This window comes from Pogona vitticeps, chromosome 1, assembly GCF_051106095.1.
Source record: "Pogona vitticeps strain Pit_001003342236 chromosome 1, PviZW2.1, whole genome shotgun sequence".
NCBI classification, from domain to species: Eukaryota; Metazoa; Chordata; class Lepidosauria; order Squamata; family Agamidae; genus Pogona; species Pogona vitticeps.
The window spans coordinates 242890563-242917260 of NC_135783.1; the positions used below are offsets into that span (position 1 = coordinate 242890563).

Genomic DNA, 26698 nt, shown 5'->3' on the forward strand with positions numbered 1-26698 from the left:
CAGTTCATTGTTTAAAAAATTCAGCGTGGTTCGTGGACACTAACGATGAACATTGTGCCAGTTTGTGCCCATCCCTAATTGTAACCCTAGAGGTTTTTTATAGTTTCCCCCGTCCACTCCTTCAAGAATTTTTCAAAATCCAAAAGGGCATAGCTAGAATAAAGAGGCAGAACAGGTTCATTTTGGTCCTCAGCACGAGTACGGGAAATGCTTATCTCTAAGCTGTACTGCGCATGTAGTATGAGGAGGTCGCCATATCTGGAGGCTTTAGTGTTAGGTTGAACCTAAGCTAAGAACAAGGATATAATTTTTTCCATGTCCACAACAGGTTGGGACATGGCATCTCTGATCAGTTCATGTACAGTATTTGCCTTCTTTTGTGCCAGTTCCTGCTGTCTATGCAATCATCAAATACCTTGAAGGACCCTGACAGGTTTAAGGACCTATATGTTTGGGCATGGGTGTGGGAAGCTCACAAAGTTGTGTTTCTGCTGTGGGAAGCTGTCATTACCTCTCTTTGAGTTTTTTTTAAATAACTGTTTCCCTTGACTGACTTTGTAGCTGCACTGGAGATGAACTGCTGGAGCGTATAGCAAAGAAGTCCTCCGTTAGTGAATCTGAAGTAAGTGCGGGCTGGGGTAATTCATACAAATACCCAACACCTTTTAAATATTTGTATACGTACTGTTTTTAGCTTTAACCACCCAGAGTAGACACGTTCTAGATGGGTGGTATATAAATCTAATAAATAAATAAATAAATAAATAAAATTGTTGTTTAATGGTGTAAGGTGTCTTTTTATACTCATTGTTCTAAAGTTTAAATATTGTCTTTTAGTGATGTGAACCACCTTTGAATACTCCTTGTTTTCAGCTTTAAATATTGTATTTCAATGATGTAACCTGCCTTGGATCCTTTTTAAGGAGAAAAATGGGGTCAAAATATATTAAATAAATTAAAAAAAAACATTTCCATCTGCACATCCTCCTGAAAGACATTTACTTAGTAAGAAAAATGTTATTTTGCTTTCAGCCAGTGGAGTTAGCTTCCAGAGCTGTTTGCATTAGACAGAAGACAGAGGTAGACTTTAAAAGAAATAACAATGCAGGCAGCGAAGTAGCAAACCGGATAACATTCCAGAAACAGAACTCACTTTAAACCAACAGATCTAAAAGGCATGGCTAAATGAAAAAGATTTTTGCCCAGCACTGAGAGGAGAACAGAAAAAGTAGCAGGCAAGTTTCTGCAGAGTACCAAAGTCAAGCACCACAGCTGAAAAACTCCTGTCTTTGGCACTAACTTCTGATGGGAGGAAGATCTAAAGAAAGCTCCAAAGTACAGTAATTCTTTTAATAATGGCCTAAGTTTGCTGAGGAGAAAAGATCTTTCGGGTCTCAGGGCCAAAATAATCTGGAGCTTTAAAAGTCACAATGAATATTATAATTTGTTCTTGGAAATAAATCAGGGGTCAGTACAGTTGTCTTAAAGCTGGCAAGATGTGTTGCCCGCATCTACTCTCAGAAAACAATCTACTTGGCGCATTCTGAACCAACTGCACTGTCTGAATAGGCAGTTCTATGTTCAGCATATTCTAGTAGAACAAACAAGATGTTAACAGACTATTTTTGCCAAGCTATCTCTGGTACCTAAGAAGCTGCTTTGAGCTGTAGGAGCCACAAGAAATTCCTGAAACTGAGCTGGATCTAAAATAATCCCCCAGACTATGAATCTAGGGAACTTTAAGAGGATTTGGCAACAGCATCTAGAACAGGGCCGGCATTAACTCCTGGATCAGATAAATCACTCACCAGCATCACCTCTGTCTCCAAAATGAACTTTAGCTCAATTGCTTTAATTGATAATTACTGAAAACTACTCAAAAGTAGAGAATAACCAGCAAGGTCTAATTCCACATCTCTTTTTCCTGGAGAATGTTATCCCTCTGAATGATGAGAGGAATTCCAGTGCCAAATCCAACCAATATACATTGAATAGGTTAAGGATGGAGAGCAGCAAGGTTCTGCTACAATTACAGGTTGGAGTTCCTGTTTCTTGTATTCAGTGTATGGGCAGCTGACTGGATCCTCCAACTGTATCCTTGTTATTTTCCCTGCAGATACGGTCCTACATGCGACAGGTGTTAGAAGGAATCAACTACCTGCACCATCAAGGCATTTTGCATCTTGACATTAAGGTGAGTGCATTCCAACATGCCCTGCGGTCTGTCCTCTGCGTTATTTGGATTCCTTGAGCATTTGACTCAGCTTTTTTTGCATGAGATCCTAATGATTCTCTTTGCTTGGTGCTGTAGCATGTGTGAATAGGAAGATATCAGGCTTGTCTCCCTTGTTTTTTCATTGGCTCTTATCCTTGAGTTTCCATCCCTTTTCCATTATCAAGTTACCTTGTGAGGAAAAAAAGACACCAGAAATTCTGGAATTGATGGCAGGACTGTGTGGGTGAGACCAGAGGAAAAGTGGATTGGTTAGTCTTCTCTTTCTGCCCCCTCCCCTCCCAGCCCTTCTTGTCTTTTTGACTTCTTTCCCTTCCTCTCTTTCTTCCTACCCAGTAGGCTAAAGGGAAGGACAGCCTTTGTAAGGGTCTAAACTGATTGCTGTCCAAAGACTTTGGTGGAGAGATTGAGATAAGTTACCAGTTTCTGGCTGGGAATCCATAGAACTGAAGTTATTGCTTCCTGGGAAATGTAGTCTGAAAAGAAATAATGCAAGAAGAAGAAGGGAAGGGATACTACCTGGGCCTATTCAGTTTCAGACAGATGCATGTCAGCTTTTCTACCAGCTTTTGTTATCTAAACACAATTCTTTAAAAAATATTTTATGAATGTGGGGCATTGTGCTTCTGTATCCATGACTCAGAACACCAGGAAATGGACTGATATTGTTGCACAATACTGTGCCTGTATTGACTGCAGGAAAAATGCTTTACATAGCAAAGGGTAGCCTAAATGTTGACTACACCAATGTCAGCAGTCAAGAGGGTCTATAGGATATCCTCTTGTGCTCACTACCATTCACAAAGTGATACCAAGCAAGGGAAAAACTCAGAATCTGACTTCTTTTTTCATCAATTAACCACTTCTCACCTAAACACAAAGCAATTGTCATGGCGGGTTTTTTCCTTAGTGTGAATGGTAGTGAGTAGAGATGTGCACATCGTATTCCTGTTCCCCTGGATAGGAATTTGGATTCCTGGATAGGAATACAAAGCACTCCAGCACTGGTGTCCCGGCAGTCCATTCCCATCTCCCAGAACCAGCCTTGTCCACTTACCAGGCTCCATTCAGCATGCACATCTGTCAGCACTGGTGTTGCACCAATCACGGCAGTAGTTCTGCTGGTGCTTCCCCGTCTCTCCCCACAGCCAACCACTCCAGCAAGGAGGCAAGAAGATGAATCTCCCCACTCAGCTGCTGAGCAGTCGGCTGTGGGGAGAGGTGGGGAATATTTCTATGCCACCTTTCTCCTCAAAAGGATCTAAGGTCTCTTACATCATTAAAACAGTATTTAAAAGCTTAAACAGTAAGTATACAGATATTAAAGAAGAATTAAATGAGTACAGTGGTGCCTTGACTTACGACCATAATCCGTTACAGATTATGAAATGGTCATAAGTCAAAACACAATTTCCCATAGGAATGCATTGAAATGCAATTAATCTGTTCTGGCCGGAGAAAAAAGATCAACAACAACAAAAAATTCACTGCAAGACTCATTGGAAATGTGATTAATCCCTTCCGGCCAAAGGGGGGGGGGAGAAAAGCAATCAAGCATGCAAAACCCATTAGAAATGCACAGAAAACAAATGGAGCAGATCGGAAATGCACAGAGAACAAAGGGGACAGGTTGGAAATGCAAATAAAACAAAGGAAAAAGTAAGAGAAGCATGCAAGACCCATTGGAAATGGAGGAAAAAAACCCAAAAGCAACCAAACCCCCAAAGACCCATTGGAAATGGAGGGAGCCAACAAACACCCCCCAAGACCCATCAGAAACGGGGGGAAACCCAAAAGCAACCAACCCCCCTAGACCCATTGGAAATGGGGGGAAGCCAAAAAACAACCCCCCAAGACCCATTGGAAATGGGGAACCCACAAAAGCAACCAAACCCACCAAGACACATTGGAAATGGGGAAAAACACTCCCAAAAAGCAACAAAAAACCCCAAGACCCATCGGAAATGGGGGGAACCCAAAACACAAACAACCCCCCCAATACCTATCCCAGCACAGAAACATAACCCCCCAGCTCAAAACCACACTGCAAAAACATCCAGAACAGTTTTTAAAAAGCAGAAAACAGCACCTTACCTTACAAGGCAGTCCGAAGCCTCCCTGCAAACACCCACACACACTCTCAGAAGCAGAAGAAGGCAGTCCCAAGCCTCTTCCGACACACACTCTCTAATTGCTGGGGCAAAAGAGCTTCAAAGAAACAGCCTCATCTCCACCTACAATTTCCTGACTTTTTCCCCTGCCCTTTTCTGTTCGTAAGTGGAAGCGCCGGTCACAAGTAGAAGCTCCGGTCACAAGTAGAAGCAAAATTTTGTGGCCGGAGCTGGTCATAACTCAAAATGGTCATAAGTAGGGACGTTCGTAAGTTGAGGCACCACTGTGTTATATTAAAAATTAAAACACATTTAAAACAACAGAGCATAACAGTCCATTAAAAGCCCCTCTCAGACCACCAGTCATTAAAGAAAAGCCTGCCTGAAGAGAAAGGTCTTTGCCTGCCTGCAGAAGGACAGCAAAGATGGAGCCAGGCCAGCTTCCCATGGGAGGGAGTTCCAGAATCTGGGAGTAGCGACAGAGAAGACCCTCTCCTGTGTCCCCACCAAGCGCACCTGTGAGGGTGGTGGGACTGAGAGAAAGGCCTCCTCTGATTATCTTAATGCCCGGGCAGGCTCATAGAGGGAGATGTGGTCTTTTAGACAGCTTGGATCCAAGCCGTTTAGGGCTTTGTAGGTTAAAAACAGCACTTTGAATTGTGCCCGGAAACGGGTCGGCAGCCAGTGGAGTTCACCGTTTCAGAGGTGTTACATGTTTCCTGTAACCAGCCTCAGGTAGCAATCTGGCAGCAGCATTTTGGACCCTTTGAAGTTTCTGAACACTTTCCCATGTAGAATGCATTACAGAAGTCCAACCAAGATGTAACTAGGGCATGTGTCTCTGTGGCCCTATCAGAGCTCTCAAGAAACAGGTGCAGCTGGTTTTAACTGTGCAAAGGCATTCCTGTCGATGGCTGAAACCTGGGCATCCAGGCTCGGAGATGGATCCAGGAACACCCCCAAGCTGCATGCCTGTGTTTTCAGAGGAAGCACAGACTGCAACTCTATTCCTTGATCTGCTTTTCGACTGAGTAGGAGCACCTCTGTCTTGTCTGGTCTGGATTAAATTTCAGTTTATTCGCCCTCATCCAGAGCATTACCGACACCAGACACTGATTTAGAACCGAGACACCTTCCTTGGATTTAGATGGAAAGGAGAGATAGAGTTGGGTGTCATCAGTGTGCTGGTGAGACTGAACCCTAAACTCTGGACGGCCTCTCCCAGTAGTTTCATGTAGATGTTAAATATTATAGGGGAGAAAAAAGATCCCTGAAGGACACCAGATGCCGAAGGCCAGGGTGTCGAACAGGAGTCCCACAGCTCCACCCGCTGGGCTCTCCCCTCTAGGAAGGACTGGAGCTATTGTAAAACAGTGCCTCCAAGTCCCATCCCAGAGAGATGGCCCAGAAGCATACCATGGTCAATGGTATTGAAAGCCACTGAGAGGCCCAGCAGAACCAACAGGGACACACTCCCCCATCCAGGTCCTGGCATAGGTCATCCACTAAGGTAACCAAGGCAGTCTCTATCCCATAACCAGGCCTGAAACCAAATTGAAATGGGTCTAGATAATCTGTCTCATCCAGGAATCCCTCGAGCTGCGAAGCCACAACCCACTCCAGCATCTTGCCCAAGAATGGGATTTTAGAGATTGGTCAGTAATTATCCAGTAATGTGGGGTCCAAGGAAAGTTTGTTTCAATAATGGTCTTACTACTCCCTCCTTCAAGCAAGCTGGGATCCTACCCTGCTGCAAGGAGGCATTCACTACCCCTTGGACCCACTAGGTCAGTCCCTCTGTGGCAGCTTTTATAAGCCAGGATGGGCAACGATCTAGCAGACAAATGGTAGCCTTCAATGGTCCAAGGATCTTGTCCACATCACCAGGCTGCAAAAACTGAAACTTAGCCATCAACACAGGACAAGCAGGAGCCATAGTTACATCTACAGGACCTGTAATAACTACAGCATCCAAGTCAGAGTGGATCTGAGCGGTTTTGCCTGCAAAGTGCTGTGTAAATTTTTCACAGTGAGCTACTGAGTGGTCAGCACTGCCTTCCTGTGGGCCATGATATAACAGGCCGCTGACCACTCGGAAGAGCTCTGCTGGGTGACTCTGTGCAGACACAACGGTGGCAGCAAAGAATGACTTCTTTGCCACTGCCACAGAATAGGCCTTGCAATGGGCTCCAGCCTATGTTCAGTTGGATTCACTCTTGAGTTTTCTGCCATCGTCACTCTAGTTCCCGTCCCATTCGTTTCATCACCACCAGGTCCCTAGTAAACCGAGGGGGGGGCGCAGTTTGGCTCTATTTCATGGCAGGAGACACTTAGGAGAGATTGTGTCAACAGTCCTGGCCATTTCCCCATTCCAGAGGTCAACCAGCTCTTCAACAGAATTGCCTGCTGAGACAACTGGAAACTCCCCAAGAGCCACCAGAAAACCATTTTGATCCATAAGCCTCCTGGGGTGGACCATCTTAAGTGGTTTCCCACCCCTGCAGAGGTTCTGAGTTCCAGTAAGTCTAAACCCCACCAGATGATGATCTGTCCATGACAACAGAACTACAGAGAGTTCCTCCATACCCTAATCACCAACATCTAACCCTAGTACAGAAAACCAGGTCTAAAGTGTGGCCTGCAGCATGAGTGGGAGCACATACTATTTGGGACAGCCCCATGGTCATCATGGAGGACATGAAGTCCTGAACCACTCCTGACAAAGCTGCCTCGGCATGCAGCACAACAAGCTGAGGAGACTCCAACACCATCCCTGAAATCAGATCAGCTAGTTCAGGAAGGGAGACTGTTGAGTAGCAGGGTGGGCAATACACCAACAGAATCCCTATTCTGTCCTGGGCTCCCACTTTCAAACACGCACATTCAAACCTAGAAAACCAAGGGATGTAGCACCTGGTGAGGGGGATAGTATAATGACTGACGACTGCAACTCCACCTCCCTGCCCCCCCCCCGGGTCTTGCCTATTCCTGCGCAGAGAACTCTGGTGGACAAAGCTGAGAGAGATTGGCACCCCCAGCCTCATCCAGCTAAGTCTCTGTGATGCAAGCCAGATCAACCTGCATCAAGTCCTGGATGGCTATTGTTTTCCCTTTGACTGATCTGGCACTTAATAGCAGCGTTTTCAACCAAGGGGGCTTGTCATCAAGGATATCCAGACTATTCAAGTTTGAGAACAGCTTCAAGACAGCCAATATCCTTTCCCCCTTTCCTCTCACATTATGCTGTTAGTGCTGTCTCCCACACCATATCTCCCCCTGCCCCGAACAACTTCAATAGCTGTTCCGGATTTCCCCTAGGAACTTTTCCCCAGAACTGGCTGAGCCTGGGGGGGGGGGGGGAGAGAATATCACAAAAGAACTAAAATGAGAGGGGATACTTTAGGAAGGCTGTGGCATTTTAAATTTTAAAGAAGGAAGGAATACAAGAAAGTAGTTGTTGAAGGAGTCCTTGTAAAGATCTCTTGGAGGTTGGGACTCAGATTCCACAGCTTTATATCATGCTCTGAGGACTCCTATCACTGGAGGGCTAGTGCTATCAGATTTTAATCTGTGAACTGACTAGCTTGACCTGCAGTTACCTGACATGCCAAAACACTTTCTTCTTCAGGTAGAAAGAAACCCAGTACGTTATTATTTCACTGTCTGAGCTCTTATTGTATGCTCCTGTCCACATCCATCCATAGTCTCTGCCCAAGAGCAAATGGAAAGGTGGTTGATGTGGCTGAAGTCTCCCTTACCAGTCTGTCACCACCCTGGGGTCCGGTGGTGTAATAGTAGGAACCATTCCTATCATCCACCCATCCCACAGACATTACTGTAGTAGCAAGTGTTTAGACGATACAGACATGCTTGCCCAGCAGCAACAATCACATATACTGTACTCCTGTAATGAAAATAGGTAGGAATAGTTGCATGAAGATTATCAAGAAAATACCAGAGAGAGAAACATTTCACCCACTTTTCAAAACCATGTTAGATCAAACCAGAGGCCTGTGTAGTCCAGCTTTTTGTCCCCACCTTAGCCGATCAGGTGCCTACCATGAGGAGCCTATCAATAGGACATGTCTATAATAGCACTTTCCCCTCAGGTTCCTTAGCATATTGGCAGCATGTTCTGGAACAGTCCTCTGTGGGAACTCAATAAAGTTGAGGATACATTGGAGTGGGTGGCTGAGCTCCTAAGGGCAGTTTGGGTTCTGTGCACAATGGTTTCTTTAATAAGGCTGTTGTGAGGAGGCCCTGGGGAGACAATCCAGAATCCTGCACCCAATGTTGATTGGCATCACAGAAAAGCAGATGATACAGGCCAGAAAAAAGTCTGAGGTTTGTAAATTGTGTCAGAAGCAAGGAAAAGAAGAAAATCTAACAACATACATTGGATTTGGAAAGGACTGCAAAGGTTTAGCTGTTGTTGCCTTAAGGCAAGGGAAATCTCTCTCTCTCTCTCTCTCTCTCTCTCTCTCTCTCTCTCTCCCTCCCTCTCTCTCCCTCCCTCCCTCCCTCCCACACCCTCTTCCTCTTCTGAAGACTCTTTGACAGGCTCCAGGAGGAGCTCAGGTTGTCTGACATATTGACAAGCAGATGGAAGGTGACTAGGCAGGAAAAGGCTGAGGCTTCCTGGGGAGAGAATGTGGGCCATGAAACAGTTCTTCAGTCAGGGAGAATGCAAAGGAGCAGAAAGCAGCAGTAACCCTTTCTCCAGTGTTAAGCAGCAGAAATAGGGATTAAGCACAGCGGTGATTGCTAAGGGCAGGAGAATGAATTCTGTTCCTCTTGTAAACCTCAGAAGGAAGCCAATACCCTTCTGAGAAATACAGTTTTATTAAACATCAGTGAGATGTATTATGCAATGTTGACTGTGGGAAAATGTGAGAAGTGGGCAGCAGTCCATGAAAACCTATGCCAAATAAAGCTTTTTAGTCCTTAAGATACAACAAGACTCTGTTGATTTTGTTGTAATGGCACACCTAACCTCTTTGCTCCCAAAAAAAATGTCTGGAGAAGGGAATCATGCATGTCATCTGTTGCCATAGAAACTGTGCCTCATGACTTTGCACATTTTGCAGCTGTGACTTACTTTTGCTAAGCCTTTTCCCGATATTTATGTCTTCCTTGTTTTTCCTCACAGCCAGAAAACTTGTTGCTGGCTGAGCCATGCAGCGATCAGGTGAGAATCTGTGACTTTGGCAATGCCCAGGAACTGACTCCAGATGAGCCACAATACTGCAAGTACGGCACTCCTGAATTCGTAGGCCCAGAGATCATCAGCCAGAGTCCTGTCTCCTGTGTCACCGATGTTTGGTAAACAGATGCGCCAGCACAATGCAAACACGTTTGTGCATGCAGATTAGGCATCCCCCAAACACTGGCATCAGCAGCAGGGATTTTAGGGAACAAAAATACTAAGCTTGGCCGTGAGGCTTGTTCAGAGAACAGAGATTACTAGAATACGGACAGAATGTGACAAATTAAATTTATGTTGGGGTAATATCTTTATTAGTCCCACACAAAAAATACGGTAGGTTTGGAAATTAAATATCTCTTTATCAGGAAGATGTTACAAAACCGAGAAAAGGGTGGGGAAAAGAAAGGCTTGATGTTAAGTTCTTGTGGTCTGCTTGTTGTCTTGAGATATAATGGGGAGACGACAGAATCCAGAAAATAGAAGCGAGCTTGTCAGATACTGGATTTCATGACAGCTGGAAAGTTAGAAACTTCTGCTCCTCTATCTTAGGCAATATCGGTCCCCATAGGAAATGTACAACTGTGTCCAGTGACCATTGTTGACTGAGGAGTGCTGAGAGCTGTAGTCCAAAAACGAATGCTCCCAATCTGTGTTCAGAGGCGTCCCTAGTACTTAGTGAGAAGTTGCTACAGAGCCATGTGATAATTTGTGGGAGGAAGGTGCAACATATATATTGGACCTCCGTCCGCTTCTGTCTGCTGGCTTGCACAGAGGAGAATAGACACAGAGGAGATGCTGGGATGGCTCAGCCAGGGCCACAGATGGGACAGCCTCCCAGTGCAAATCAAATAGTTGTAGAAGGACAAATTGGGAGGTTAGGCTATGCTAACCTGCCTCAATCCTGCCTAACCTACTGGTTCCCTTCAGAAGGCCCAAAAGTGCAGAGACTGGAATGATCTGGCACTCTGGGTTGCCTCACATATCTTGGAGGCACATCATTTGCTATCAAGGGCACATTATCTACTGTACCTTAGGATGACCCAGTATAGGAACCTCTGTAGTGTGACTCTTAGAGGTTTCTTAGCAGGGCTCATTAAAATTCAGTCTCTCTCTGTCTCTTTTTTCTTCTTACAGGCCAGTGGGAGTCATCACATATCTATGGTAAGCCTCTGATATGGGAACTTAGGCTAGGACTATCCTGGCCTGTTCTGTCTCTCAGCAATTGTTACCATACATAGGGAGCAGGACAAAGGGTCTCCCTTGCCCCAAAGTAATCCCACCCCAATGTGTTCTAACATATTGCTCATTCCTCTTCTTCTTTAATAGATTGAAAGCCTACACTGCCCTCAGGGCGCATATTGTGGCAGGAGGGGGCTGAAAATCTAACCCAATAAATCCCCTGACCCATCTATACTATCTTTTGTCAGACATACCTGTGGCATGTCTGCCAGTTAACAATTGTTGGACTTTTTCTCTCTCGCACAGTCTCACAGGGATCTCTCCTTTTGTGGGTGAGAATGACAAGACAACACTCATGAACATCCGCAACTACAATGTGGCCTTTGAGGAGAGTATGTTCACAGGATTGACAAGAGAGGCAAAAGGCTTTGTTATCAAAGTGTTGGTTAATGATCGCCTGTGAGTAATGGGGTATTGGAAGGATCCTTCTGGGGGTAGAGACAGAGGGCTTTGTGGGCTGACTCCTCACATACCTTCACATACCTTCCACATACTGTTGTAGGGAGAGGCAGAAAGCCAGCTTTGTTCCTCCTCTCCAGGACACGAAGGGACACCCACATGTCCAGAAGAGCAAGAAAGAGTCATTTCCAAGTGGGTCAGAAAAGGAGTTTTAGTTTTCTGGTGCTTGGAAGTTTCAGTTCTCTGCTGTCAGAGAACAAAGTTTCAGAAGTGGCAAGAGAAAACACTAAGGAAGAAATATCAACTTTATCTATCTGTCTGTCTGTCTGTCTGTCTGTCTGTCTGTCTGTCTGTCTGTCTGTCTGTCTGTCTGTCTGTCTGTCTGTCTGTCTGTCTGTCTATCTATCTATCTATCTATCTATCTATCTATCTATCTATCTATCTATCTATCTATCTATCTATCTATCTATCTATCTATCATACAGTATTTTGAAACCATATCTTCCATTGCTGTTGTTCAGGAAAAGCAACCTCAAATATTTTGAAACTGGGGCTGGGGTGAAATAGTTGTCAGTTCTTCTGAAAAGCCAGATTGAACTCTTGGTATCTTTTGATTAGATTTCATCTGAGCAAGAAGGCATTTACAGAGGAGAGGAGAAATTAGGAGGAATCAGGTGAAGCTGTTCTGCTGTTAGGGGGAAAAGGAAGAAGTAGGCTCAAGAGGGTTGAATATAGGAAGGTGATATGTTTCTCTAAGCTTTGTTGGAGGTGGAAAGGGTCTGCAAGTTCAGCTCTCACCTAACGTAGTGAATATAGCTTCTGTACATTCCTTTTCATTTTTAAACAGGAGGCCCAATGCTGAGCAGACCCTGGAACATCCCTGGTTCAAAGTAAGTCCAGTTACTGATGCCTCCCAAAGAAAAGTGAACCCTATGTTGGTTTTGGGGGTGGGAGAAAATTTGGGGAGAGGGGAGAAAAATCCAGGTAGCGCAAGATGGAAGAAGTTCCTTTGTATTTGGGTTTCAGCCAAGAACATAAGCAACTATCTCCCTCTGCCTGAATTTGCATCTCTCCATTTTTCTGTTTAGACACTGGCTAAAGGCAAGAGCATCAGCACAGATCACCTCAAGCTCTTCATGTCTCGCAGGAAATGGCAGGTAAAGTTGGTGGTTCTTGGTGACAGGGACAGGACACTTCTTGACAGATAATGGGCTCAAGCAGTTCACTGAGAGCTTGGCTTAATCTTGCAAATTTTCTCAGCCAGGGATAACAGTGAGGCAGTGGACAAGAAAGTGAGTGTAGACTATTTCTGCAAAACCAGTTTGGAAATGTGTCAAGTCCCAACTCACTAGTACTTGGGTTTGCATGATAATTCTGCTTGGGAATGTACATTATATTTCACAAATGTGAATTTAAGGCTTGGAGGTAACACTTTTGGTAGGACTAAGGGGCTGCTATCCCACTGAATGTTTCTGCATTCCCCAGCACCAGTCATGGTCCAGTTCCATTTAGATTAGTATGTCTGTGTCAAGGAATATGGAATTTGCTAATTTCCAGCATTTGCGGTTAAGGGAGAACACATGGACTGGGTGGCTGGTTCCCTTCTGGTCAGTAGAAATGAAACCTTGGTTTAGACCAGCAAGATGGAAGGACCTACTGTTTTGACACATTGAAAGGATTTAGAAGGACAAGGTCCAATGCAGAGCAAACACTGGAGCATCCTTGGTTCAAAGGAAGCCCAGTTACTGAGGCCTCCTTTCACAGAGATCAGGGTCCTGGATACAGTCTGGGTTGATTATTTTAGAGGTTACGGGTGCCAACAAAGGGATTTCCCTAGACAAGAAGCAGAAAGTTGGTATGATCTGGCATTGGATAAGGAAATAGGACTATAGCTGTTGTAATTTGGCCTCCAATTTATGCTTGAGCCTTAGATTATTATTATTAGATTATTCCCGCCATGATATTCTCTCTCTTCTTAGCGCTCCCAGATTAGCTATAAGTGCAACATGGTACCACGGCCTATTCCTGAACTTTTGGAGGACTCATCCAGCCACTTGTCTATTGCTGTGCCACGCCTCCTGAAACAGACCTCAGTGCTGTCCTCGTCTTCTGATTCTGATGACCCAGAAGAGCTGCCTTATATTCCAATGCCCCATCAGCCTGAATTTTCTGGATCCCGCATGTCCCTCACTGAGATCCCAACCGACGATGAACCGCTGGGTCCAGAAGGAACTCCCATGCATGAGGAGGGTACTTCCATGGAGTGGCAAGATGAAGGACAAGGAGCAGCAGTGGCTCTCAAGAGAAAAGAAGAAGGGGAGCCTTCTGTCAGAAGGGCGAAGGGGATGCAGGCACGGAAGCGCTCGACGGAGGCTGAGGAACCTGGCTCTTCTGATGAAGAAGCTCACAGTGAGGGCCAGAAAAGACCGGAGAAACGGAGGGCCCTGAAGAAAGGCTCCAGCTTGGACTCCCCAGAAGTATTTGAGAGGGCATCACGGAAGGGGCAGCTGCGTCGAGGGAGCTCTGCCGATAGTGCCCTGCTGCTCAACCTTCCCTCAGATGAAACTGAGCTCCCATCCCGTAAAATCCTGACCAAGGCAGCATCTATGGAATTGCCCCGTCGCAGCCCCAGCCCAGGCACATTGTACCATAGAAAAGGAGGGTTACCTGAGGAAGAATATACCCAACGTTTGGAACTCATGCGCCAGCGCTTGCTACGTGGCAGCCCCGTGGATGGCAAACTGAGTGGCTTGCGAGGGCCTTTACTGGAGACCCTTGGCCTTGAGAAGAAAGCACCAAGGCCTCCCAGGTTGGAGAAACAACTGTCCCCTGGGCATAAAATGGTGCGTGCTGCTTCCAGTGAGGCGGCTCCCCAGCACCTGCCCCCTGAGGGGCTCCTCCTCCAGAAGAGCAGCTCTTTCAGCCAGGGTGATGGGGAGCCTGTCATTCTGCACCGCCGATCAGGGGAGCCACTAGAGATCCCTGTGGCACAGGTTGAGGCCCAGAAATTAAGAGAGACACCATCCCTCTCAGCTCTGAATGATTCCAGGCCCCATACACCTCACACTCCACAAGAGGTTCCCTCCAAGCCACCGACCCCTGAAGCAGAGGCAGGAGCAAAGCCCATAACCAGGACGAGCCTGAGGAGACCAACTCCGAGGGGGGCTGAGGAGAGATCACAGGCCAGATTCGCCAAACCTGACACTTCAACAGCTGTAAAAAGCATAGCATCCCCAAGAGCCTCGCCCACAGCAATTTCGCTTACCCCTGGTAGCTCAACTCTCAAACGATCTGCCTATGCTGAGGTCATGCAGTCCTTAGCTGGTGAGTCAGCCCAGGTTCCCCAGGAGGATGTAACAGAACCTCCTGGGGCTGCCCCTGAAAGTATACCTCAGATCTCAGCAGCAGAGACTCAAACCCACACGGCCGTCTATGCCAAGCAGGCCGCAGAGACGGCTGAAAAAGAACCGCCCCTCCCAGGTCCCTCCTCCAGTACCGAGCATATTGCAGACATTGACTCTGAAGAGGTGTTTGAGGCCAAGTTCAAAAGGGGCAGGGAAGGCTCCCTCAGCAGAGGCCGCAAACTACTCTCCAGGTCTGAGGAGCGACACTTGGCTGCCCCTTTGGTACGGGAGGAGGGCATCTACCGGCCAAGCCCTGCGGGTGCTCCTCTAGAACTGTCCAAGACGGGGGTTTCTCGGCGTGCTCATTCCGTACAGGACTTGCATGAGGTGGAGAAGGAAGGCAGTTTCATTCGCAGGATGTCAATGCGGCTCCGTCGCACACCCCCTACTGAGAGGAGGAAGCTCAAGGAGGAAGATGCAGGGAGAACAGTCCAAAGCCGGCGGCTGTCCTGGGGCTTAGGATCCAAGGACAAAAAGGACTCGGGTAGCCAGCAGTCAGAGCCTGGCTCCAGCGAGTCGCCCGTCATGGCTGTACGCCGGAAGATCGGTACCACCATGGGCCGCCTCTCTACGCACCTGCGCAGTCATTCACAGCACCAGGCTGAGGAAGACCAGGCGGCCGCCGGCGGTGACCACATCAGGCAGCCTGAGAAGAGAGCTCCTTTCCTCTCTCAGCTGCGCCGGGCAACTTCTGAGGGTGAAAACCTGCGTCAGGTGGGCATCCCACAGAACCAGCTGGCCGCCCAGTCTGCTAATGTCCCCTCCACAGAGTCCTTCCAGTCTGACAGTTCCACAGGCAATGGTGAGTCAAAAAAAAACCCCCCAACAAACACTGGGGGGTGGTGGGAGGGGTGGAGTGGGCACTACAGATTGGGCACATTGCACACAGACATGTTGCAGACATGGAGCAGGGGGTTTGATCACTTCACCTTTCTAGTCTGTAAGGAAAATCACACAAGCAGAAGCAGATTTCGAAGGGTTCTACCATCTCAGACTGCAGGGAGAAAGGGTTCATATATCTGAATATTTTGTTCTGACATTAAAAAATATTACCAGCCCAGAGGAAGTGAAGCCCTTTTTGGGTGTTATTACTTGCAAGTCCGTAGAAGAAGCCAGAGATGTGACTCCAGCCCGCCCTCTGCATTTTCAAACTCTTAAGCATCCTGTTTTGCCAGAAAAGAGATGAAAAGGAAAATGCAGTAATGAAGCTCCAAGGAAATTGGAGCCTTTTTGTTTCTGACCTAGTCAGGTGTTACTCACCTGCTTTCTTCCATAGGTGAAGAGAGGAATGCCTAGCCCTGCCTCTTCTGGCTTTGCCTTTTTTTCACCTGGAAAGCATTATTTCAAAGAGGAGAGATTCATGTTTGTGCAGAGGCTTTCCTGGTTTTCTAGGGCTCTTGCTTGGCTGGAGAGCCTTCGCATGGAAAGGAAGTCATGTGAGGAAAGCAGCAATGGACAGGAAACTCTGGACCATTGTAATCACATTCAGAAGAGTATGGTCTCATGTTCTCAGATCTTTCCTTCAGCAGTGAGAGAGTGAGAATAAAGGCAGTAGTCTGGAGTAAACATCTTCAACTCTCTTTATTCAAGTGCACAAAAGAACACCAGAACTGGGCTGTAGTGTCCAGAGTGTTTCAGCTAAGATGAAACACTTTGGATATCTTTGGTTCAAAGCACTCTCGAAAATCCTTCCTTCTCCTGCTCCCACCTTCAGGCTGAAATGCTGGTCTGGCAGCAACAGACACATTCTGTTGGTTGTGGGTTTTGTCCTACAACCAATCCTCTCTATACGGTTAAGTAGGAGCAGGAAAACATTCTTGTGGCCTTGGGCCTTTTGCAAAATGGCCACAATGAGAGACCTTTGGGAGGGGGAGTTGCCATGACTGCAAAAGAAGCTTTCACTGCCTAGTGTGTATCGCAGAACAGGCGCTTTAGCTGGGAAGGGGCGTTGGCAAACCAGCTTGTGATGATATGGGGCAATACTGTATATGATTTTGAACTGGAAAGTGGAGAGTCCTGTGCAAACAAAAGTAAGGAAAAGAAATACCCTTTGAGGCTCTCTCTGTGTTTTCATAACAGGTGTGTGTATTCGGAGTATATCCCCCCCCCAAAAAATGTGTAAATTCAGGAAGTCTTGTTATGCAGAGCAGTTTCATTCCTATAATGAGAATAATCCAGAAAGCATGTGTTCCTATCTTCTTACATGGAAACTCTTCTCCTTATCTGTGACTATATAAAGAGCAGCTGGCATTCCTCAGTTAATAAACCATAACGTTTTAAAGGCAGCTTTCCCTTTATAAGCACTGTCCAAATGCTAATAACTAGAAGGGAGCTGACTTTAAAATTAAAGCCATTGTGTCCGTAGACTACAGTTACAGTGCCAGTTAAATTAAGGACTGGGAAATAAAGAAACGAGGGAGTTGTGAACTGAGCAGAGGGAAGATGGTAATGTGGTTGTGGTGAATATGCATGAAGATAATGAATTTTCCCAGTGAGCCCCTTCTTTCCTGAAATTCAGTTGACTTGGACAAAAAAAAAAACAACAACAATTAGCCCATCACTGTCTCTTTACTCCATAGTTTCTGGTGAGGTTCACCGTCGCAGTTCTCGCTGGGAGCGCTGGAGCTTGTCACGAGCCAAGAAAGACAAGGTTGCATCTCAGCCCAACATTCCTGTCAGCCTGAGAGGGGAAGGGGTTGTCATTACGAGTCAACCCTATGTCCTCAGCGAGTCAGGTATTACCTTTGGAGGGGGAGTGCTGTAAATTCATTTTGGGGGAGTGGTCTAGGGAAACACTGGATGGGAATATTAGTGGGGTGGCCTAAGAGGAATATGAATTGTTCTCCCCTATTCAGCTGTGCTAAGGCGGTTCCAGCTGCTCAGGTAATTTGAGTGGCCAATTCTATGGAAACATGAAATTAAAGATTGAAATTGAGTAGACATGAGATATTCATATTCATATGCGAATACAAATATCCCGGACCCAGATGGCCAGGACCCCTAGTCCTGCCTCTGCAACCAAGCCGTCCACTTATCGGTCACCACTCAGTGCACGCAGTCGGCATCCTGCTCGTCACACCAGTGTTGGACGAAGCCCAACTGATGCTGCTCTGCCTTCCTGCTCTTCTGGCCACTCAGCACTTGAGTCGGGAGACTCGTCATCCTGCCCCCTGGCTGGAGTGGCCAAAAGAGAAAGAAGATGGAGCAGTGCCAGCCAGGCTTTGTCTGATGCTGGCACAATGAGCAGGACACTGGTGTGGCGACCTGTAAGTGGATGAGTTGGTGTGGAGAGGCGGGACTGGGGATCCCGGCCACCTGGGTCCTGGATATTCATATTTGTATACAAATATGAATATTCCATCTCTAATTCGGAGGTGTCTTCTGTATCCCTTTTGTCTTTCTTCACCAAGATCTGTAGGCCATTGTTAGACAGACATCTGACCTACAGGACAAATCCAGATGGCACGTCTAATTTGGCTTTTAAAAGGTCGGAATCTGCCCCACCAGCGGTTCCCCACCACCCAGAAGCTCTGTCCCTTCCAGAGTTCTCGCTGTCTCAGAAAAATCAACAGATCCATAGACCTATAGTATATGGAATAATTCTTCTTTGTGGTTTCTGAGAATCACACATGTGGGGCTCCTTTCATACCTGTGCAAACATATTTGGAACCTTCTAGAACCTAAAGAAGATATTAGGTTATGCCATCTCCACTGTGTATGCTCCCCACCCTGTAGCTAAAATCCTCAGTTCTCTTTTGCTGCCAGAGAAAATATCTTGGGAATGTCTCTACAGTCTTTGCTTCTTCTCCTCAAAATCATATTGGTTTGCATATGATTCTACTTACCGTGTTCTTCATTGTCTTATTCTCTTTGTTCCTCTCCCAGTTTCTTCATCCTAAAAAAAGTTGGTTATATTCATAATTAGTTACATTAATTGTTTGTGAATTAACAGCTGCTCCCACTTTTTTATGACCCCAACGGGTCCAGTTAAGAAGTGTGTCAGCTGCACCAATAAGTTCTCCATCACTGATGGACACTTAAGTGCCTTCATTGCCTGTGTGAGGGCCATCAAATGAGAACTGTGAGATCTACCATAAATATACTAACGTAGCCATCAAAAACAGACAGCCCCACTTAAAATGTTATCTTGGGGAGAAATCCTTGGAAGCTGTTGACACCATCGCTAAAGAGACAACAACCTTGGTTTCAATGGTCTCCATCTGTAAAATGCCTTCCAAACATGTTTTTCTAATGGAGGCACTCCATCCGACATGACCTCAAAACAGAGCTCAATACCGAGGATAGGTCCTCAGCTTTGGAATTCACATCCAAACCAGTACTGTCTGAACAGAAAAAGAGGAAATGGCCTGTGGATTCAGGCTCCCGACCAATAAAGACAAAGGCTAACAAAGCCAAGATTCCCAAACACATGCTCCCAAGGCATCAAGAGCCCACCCATTGCTCCACCATAAACTCGCCTCAAAGCAAAGACCATGAGGAGCATGATGACCTTATTTGCTTGGGCTCAGCACCTGAAGGAGAAATATCCTGGTGTTGGACATCCTCACTTGCCTTTAGCCATTCTCTGGAATGCAGCCACTTGGCCCAGCAGGGTTAAGCAAGCTGTCACTGCTTGCCAGAGTCCAAGGGATAGTCAAACTGAGTAGTCACTCACCTTTCAAGAGTAATCTCACAAATCTTCCTCTGTTGTGGGTTTGACATGTAAGGAAAAAGGGTCCCCTCCCAGGAAGAAACAACACTAAGCATCACCACCTACAAGCTGAAGAGGCAAGGCACCCTCCACATTATTACTGTGGTGTTATACCACAGTTTTCCCCTGGCCTGGAGTGGCTCTTTCCACCATCTTTCTACCAGTGCCAGGTGATGCAGGGAGACAAAACCATGTTTCTATTTTAAAGCCTATCCATATACTGTATTCCCCGATACTGGTTTCCTATAATCACTGGCCACATGGGAGGGACCTTCCATGAACTGAAGCACTTGTGCAGAGCCTTGCTTTCTAAGTTGCCAGATCTGAAAGCACTCGCACATGGCCTTGGTTCCAAAATTGCCTAAACTGAAGAGTTCCCACCATGCCGACCAATCACAGATGCCACTTCTCAAAAAAGGAGACTGGTTTGTTGTGATAGACCTCAAGGAGGCTCATGTCCATATTACCATCCATTCGGACCACCGGTGTTTCCTACATTTGGTCTGGGTGACCAGGCCTACGAGTTCAAAGCTTTACATTTTGTTATATCAACAACATCCACAATCTTCAAGCACCAGTACAGCATCAGTCTCAGCAAACTTCAGAATTTGGGGCATAATGCGGGGCTAGCGAACTCTGCTCCCTCTGGCATTACCCACCTTTCCTATAATTCCATATGGACAAAGCAACAATGTTTCCTGATCTTTCCTACTCGGCCTCCAACTTCCACCTAAATCAAACCTTAGTGCTCCCTATGTTTCTTTCCATCATCCACCTTAGAGGTGGAAAAGTCACAGCACATCCTGGACATTCGAAGAGTATCCTTTTACAAGACCAGAATGAAGCAATTCCAAAACAGACTCTTTGTGAGTTATCAGGGGTTGAAGAAAGGGTAACAAGTTACATCACAAAGACTGTCAAAATGGATAATTAGCACCGTCACCTTATCTTACCAACTAGCAAATCAGACAATGCCCACTTCCTTAAAAGGGCATTCACATGGAGCAGTTGCTGCATCTACAGTGCTTCTCAGAGGAATTCAGCTGGGAGACATTTACAAGGCAGTAATTTGGTCATAGCCAAGTTCATCAAACATTATAGGCTGGGTGTCAGGTCAAAATGTGATGCTTCATTTGGCAGTGCAGTGATCTCTATGTTGGTGTAACATCCCAGTAGCCAGTAGGTGAGCTTGTCAGTCTACTATAGATATGATTCACAGAGACCACAAAGTAGGACAGGTTTTGCCTGTACCTGTAGTTCTTTGAGTGGCAATCTGGATTTACATGACCCACCCATCCTCCCGCTTTGTCTGTCATGTGACTCCTGTTTCTATATCAGTGGTGGACCTTGGGAGCTGAGGATTAGTAGAGTGGGGAGCATGCACAATGGAGAAGATGTATACTGACATCTTCTTTAGGCTGCAGAATCTTCCAAATATGTTTATGCAGGTGAGAAAAGAACCTCATATATGTAATGAACTACAGTGACAGGTACGCAATCTGTCCTTCCCTTTTCGGATAAGGTCCCTGCTTTCTTCTGTAGTGCCAGGCAGGTGGCTTCCCACATCATCCTTTGATTTATGCCTGTTCTCCTTTTGTCTTCCCACCCAGATTTCCCTCCAGTTTTCCATATTAAATTGAAGGACCAGGTATTGCTGGAGGGAGAGGCTGTGCAGCTTTGCTGCCTTCCTGCAGCCAGCCCTGCCCCTCGTATACTGTGGATGAAAGGTAGGTTATTTGTCATGTGTGTGCTGCACTTGGGTTTTAAGAATCACTGGAGCTTATCATCTCCCAAGACCAGGAAGCGAGAACCAGAGTTGTCCCAGTGTTTAGGGCATATCGTTTTGTGTCCATCCCATAGCAGCTCTCCGAACTACAGCCCAACTGCCAAACTTTCATGGGGGCAGTGTCAGTCTTAAGACTTAATAAAATTCAGCTCCACCCTGAAGTTTTGGCACTGAATTGAAAACTGTCATTTGGTTGCAGGACCATTATGCAAATAGAAGGAGCTGTTGTTACCACCACATCTCTGTGGCACAAATCCTATTTTCTTGATTCTTCTTGCCACTCAAGGCACTGGACTTGGTTGCTTGGAACTGTGAAAAGTGCATTGGAATAAGGACCCCTGAGTTTATCCAGGAGAGGAGTTGGCCAAGGAACCATATATTAGTATACTGGCATATTGGAAAAGTGATTTTTTTTAAAAAAAAACTACAATTCCTAGGCCCTCCCAGAATTTGTATGTTGTAGCCACCAAAATAATATTTTCCAAGCTGCGAAGAGTACTAGTTATATGAAGAAGAAAAGTGATTTGAGCTCAAGATAGAGCAGGATTGTAGAACACAAGCTGAAGGGGACAGTACCGCATGGAATAGAGGGGGGCATATTTTTGCAAGATGAAGCCATACACCTGGGACTTCTCAAAAGTTACATGTGTGTGATACTTTCAGATTTTATGTTTTTCACAGGGAACCTAGAAATGATGTAAATAAATAGAATGTGCACGTAATTAACACGTTTTGGAATTGCTTGGTATTACTGCAACAATGAAGACACTTATAATAAAATACCCAGATGAGTTTGCAAATGCTTATTACTGATGGTCTGGTTTCATTCTAAGATTAACCCTTTCCTAGGATAATTGTCAGCTATGACATATCACAGAGTCTGTTCTCTTTGCCTGAGAGGTCTATAGATCTTTGTAGGACTCCTGGGGAAGTCAGTTATCCTCATCAGGTTCTGACAGGGGCATATTGATGCACTTTGTGTGGCTTTGTGGATCATATTCCTGTCTTCCACAGATAAGAATGCTCTGGTGTCAGAGGGAGTTCTCAACATTGTAGCATGCAAGGATGGCCGTCAGCTGCTCACCATCTCCAAAATCTCCAAGAAGGATGCAGGCTTGTATGAATGCAACGCCACCAATGCCCTGGGCACTGCCACCAGTTCATGCACCATTGCTGTGGCACGTAAGAACAGAAGGGAGGGGCATTTCTGACTTCCCCTTTCCCCAAGAAAGATCTACGACTTTAGCTCTCTCTCAGTATGTCATGCATCTCAATCTCTTTCCCCCTCCCCCAAACCTATTTGGAACAGGGATTCCTGGAAGACCAGGCACTCCAGAAATCCCACAGAAGTACAGGAACACAGTTCTGGTGTTGTGGAGGCCAGCAGATAGCCAGGCACCCTGCACATACACGCTGGAGCGCAAGATGGATGGTACTGATATGATGAACATTGCAAAGATTTTCAGCTGCTTTCTGTTTATGAGAGGCTATTGTGTTCAGATGGGGTGGCCCCTAGCTCTTTGTGGACATCTAAGGCATGGTTCACACCCAAATGATCTTAGAAGCAGATCTCGGCCTCCTGCTGCCTGCCGCTTGCCCCTATTCCCTTTGGCTCCCTGTCTGTTTTGAAACAACTAATGGCACATTCTAGTCTCTCTTCCCCACCCACATGTGTTTGACATTATTCATTATTTTAATTGCATTTATATCCTGCCTTTCCTCCAGTGAGCGCTAGATGGTTTGCATGGCTTTCTTCTCCAAATTTTATCCTCACAACCACCCTGTGAGGTCCAGCAGGCTGAGAGACTAGAACAGGCCCACGGCCACTCAGTGAGTTTCACAGCCAAATGGGGATTTGAACTTGGGTCTCCCGAGTCACAGTCCAGCACACTTACCATTACGCCACAGTGGCACTATATTTAAATTGTATGTTCTCTACACACCTTGGCATCATGCTATAGAATTCCCTTATCTGAGCTAGCCCAAATCTGAGGTCAGCGCTCAGAGGTCCTCAGCTCCCTGCTGCAATGGGGATCTCCAAGGCCTGATCCATTTTTCTCTTTACTGCCCTTTCCAGAAAGCCCTAAGGATGCACTGTCTAGCCACTGCCATGCATGACCATAGGGGCACCTCTAGTTTACATTTCCAGTGCATTCATTCTACACAGGGCTGATTCTGAACAAAAGGTTTAGAAACTTCAGGTAGCACAAAATGTGGCAGTGAAGGATGGACTCTGGCCTGCATTTGAAGGCACTGAATCCAGCATTCTTCATATGTTAGAAACTCATTTTTTTCAGCACAGTTGTTGATTATTATTTGTAAAGAACTCCATGGTTTGGGATCAGTTATTAAGGTTACTTAGAGGACCGTTGGGTTTTTTTTACACATGTCATGCAACTTGCTCCAACTGGCTCTCTCTTTACTAGTGTTTCAATACATTACCAAATCTTTTCTTTCACTGCATTTTTGGTTTAAGTTTAGTTCGCTTTGCCTTCTGTGACTCTAATGTGTGGCTTGTAGGTTTCTAGATCGTATGTTTTGTTTTATGGATAGAATATTGTTTTAATTGCTGTCTGAGAGCTTAGGGGAACAATGAGAATTTGAAAGGTAAGACAGAAGTGTAAATCAATACAAACACACAAGGCTCAGTTCAGTTCTGGCTCCAAAGGAACCATTTCACCTTCTGAAATCCTTGTCTTCCTTCTCCAGGAGAGCACGAGTGGAAGATAGTAAGTTTCGGCATTGCTGACTGCTATTTCAATGCAACAGATCTTCCAGTGGGGAGCACTGTCAAGTTTCGAGTGGCCTGTGCTAACAAGGCTGGGCAGGGCCCCTACAGCAATCCCTCGGGGAAAGTGTTAATTGAAAGTGCAGGTGAGCTGGAGGGATTTGTTAACCTTTTGTTGATCAAGGATTGCAAGCAGCAGAAAAAAAGAAAAGAAAAGATGGAGAGCAGGGAGGGTTCCAGAACTGTGTACAAAAATCCACAATAAGGCAGCCTTTGCCCTCAGGTTTAACATCTAAAAGACATGACAAGGAGGGATTGAAAGGCAGTGGTGGGATGAGGGTGGCTGGTTCAGTTACCTAGAAGGATGGGGAGGAAATGTTATTCTGGATCCAACAGTATTCCAGTTGGCACTGCATTCACTCTCCTCCTTGGCTGGCCCCCTTTCTCTTCTGCTCTTTTCTCTCTCCCCCTTTTGCTGCTTCTTCCTTCCCCTCAGAACGTAATGGGAGGGCCACCTGGTGGCAATTGTGGGAATGAGTCAAAGAGTGAGAGATCACCACTGGTACCAGTATAGCAGAACTTACAGGTCCAGCCCCACTGTTGGGCAAGATGCAGCATCTGCCTTAGCAGCAGAGAGTGGGAGCAGCAACAGCGGCACCTTACCTCTTCTTCTTAGGCCTCTTGGTCATTCCCTTCTGATGGAAGATAGAGCTGTGGATGCCAAAAAGCCTGTGCTCTGGTGCCCTTCGGGGTTTTGGAGGGTGCTACTTCGACTCATTGAATTGCATCTGCTTCTTCTTGGTTCTCAATCCCTGCTCCATCAGAATCAACAAATAGATAGGTGTATCTTACAGATATGTGTGTGTTGTGTAGTTCACAAGTCTCGTGTTCCAAACGGCCACCCCATGGCATCAAGACACAGCTGCCCTGAAGAGAGGGCCATTTCTTTCTTTGGTTAGCTCTTCCGTAGCTGGGATTCCCAGTTTATCATTCCGTGGGAACCCATATGAATTTCTGCCGCTAGGAAAGCAGAGACCAGGGTTTTGCTGCTTTGAAGCTAATTTCTCTTTCTCCCCACTTAGAACCCAAAGCTGCCCATTCAGCTCTCACTGCCAAGAAAAGTGCCACTGCCCCAGAGAAAGTGGTTCCCGCCAGATCTTCCCAGAGTCTTATGAACCAGTCTTCACAGCCAGCACTGAAAAGCACAGGTCCACTGCCATCCACTCCTCCCCGGAAACAGAAGGGATCAATGCCAATGCAAGGACAAGCACCTGCAGTCCCACCATTGACTCAGGCCAACATGGAGAAGTTTGGGGCTGCAGAGAAAGGAAAACTCCCAATTGCACCCCTGCTTCCATCCAAAAAGGATGAGGAGGGTTCAGCTATCCCACTGCCACCCTCTCCTGAGCCAGCATTAAAACCTTCCAAGATGGCAACGTCTCTTAGCACCCCTGGTGTCCCACCTGCTGTTACTAAGGGCTCTCCTGTCCCAGCATCCTCTCTCAGCTCTTCTGCTTCCAAGTTCTCACCTCCCTCTGCTGCATCACCAACCCCGGTGGCACACGGACCAGCAACCATCTCCTCCAAAGCTGTCCCGTACGTGGCCACTTCTTTTGTCTCCATCCCACCCAGATTGCCCACCACCACAGAAACTGCCCACAGCCCACCAGTCACTCCATCCACAGAAGAGGTGCCTTCTTACCCACGCTTCCTGAGCCGGAGCACTACCCCTGGCCGGGAGCCCGGCAGCAGCGCCCAAGGCAGGCTCACTTCAGCTGCGAAGGATGAGTCGTCATTGCGCCAGGGTGTCCCCCAAAAACCTTACACCTTCTTGGACGAGAAAGCAAGGTAAGAGCTCTGTCTCACAGATGAAGGAAGTTTCCTTACTCCATTGGGTAAACCAGCCCCAAGACTGTCTATTCCAGTGAGAATGGGTTCTATGGGATCGCACAACGTTTTTCCCTGCATTGATCCTGCACTGATTTTTGGCTGGATAGGCCAGGAATCAAACTGGACACCTTCCCATAAACAGCATGTAAACCACCACTAAACAATGGCACTTCCAGTCAGTATTAATACTTAATTGACCCTTTCTGGGGTTTTCTAGGCATAGAAGATGAAGGCCCTTCTTCTGGGGGTACTTTGGGACCATGTAGCTTGCCCAAGATCACAAAGGCTGGCTTTTCTCCTACGAGGCACAATGGGAAATTGTACTCCCAACTCCTTGGCTCAGTGCTGCTATTAAGCTACACACTGTTGTGGATGCTGCATAGGTCTCCATGTTGTGGCCATAGGTGCTCCAACCTTCCCCTGCCCTCTTAATTGCGGTTCAACGCCTGCTAAGTAACCCACCCCATCTACACAACCCCACTCATCTAGGGATTGCTAAAGATGGGAATTTTTATGTCAGGGCAGTGGAATTCTTTATAATGGTTTATAATGTTCTTCTGGTCATCATGAACATACTACCTGAGAATTCATCTCTCTCTTTCTGAGAACTTTTCCCAAGGTCTCTCTCTTGCCTTTGTCATATGAAAATGAAATTCATGCGCTTCCCACATATGTGAAAGAAATTTAATATAACTGAACACTGCAGGGCACTACACCTAATTCCAAAGAGAGGCAATATAGGCCTTGAATGGCACCAACTTGGTCCTTCCAACAAAAAAAGAAATAAGGAATAAAATATTTTTAAAGTGCCAACATAGAAAACAGGATGCAAAGGCCAGTGGATTACTCCTTCCCCTCAGGTCAGTTCCTCTTCCTTCTGTCTCTATCATTTGCCCTAGCCTATAGAGGCTGAGGTGAATTTTGTGATTCTCCATAACTAAGCTATGTGCATGCATATGAATATCATATAATTTACAATCTCTTGGCATAC

The 26698-nt window shown here is 46.2% G+C and overlaps 1 protein-coding gene across 10 annotated transcripts in view; it reads left to right on the forward strand.

Annotated features, from left to right (window-relative positions):
- The window catches only part of SPEG (striated muscle enriched protein kinase), a 150211-nt gene that overhangs the window by 114708 nt on the left and 8805 nt on the right, over positions 1-26698 (forward strand). For 9 of the 10 annotated variants that reach the window (XM_020792170.3, XM_020792171.3, XM_078383460.1 and 6 more), the window contains 14 exons: positions 562-622; positions 2117-2194; positions 9494-9666; positions 10685-10711; positions 11036-11188; positions 12036-12078; positions 12277-12345; positions 13168-15394; positions 17172-17327; positions 20914-21030; positions 22104-22271; positions 22399-22521; positions 23799-23963; positions 24900-25665. In XM_020792170.3, the coding sequence (XP_020647829.3) occupies positions 562-622; positions 2117-2194; positions 9494-9666; positions 10685-10711; positions 11036-11188; positions 12036-12078; positions 12277-12345; positions 13168-15394; positions 17172-17327; positions 20914-21030; positions 22104-22271; positions 22399-22521; positions 23799-23963; positions 24900-25665 (4326 nt within the window). The remainder of the gene's footprint in view (positions 1-561; positions 623-2116; positions 2195-9493; positions 9667-10684; positions 10712-11035; positions 11189-12035; positions 12079-12276; positions 12346-13167; positions 15395-17171; positions 17328-20913; positions 21031-22103; positions 22272-22398; positions 22522-23798; positions 23964-24899; positions 25666-26698) is intronic. The other variant, XM_072985337.2, reaches the window with a different exon arrangement.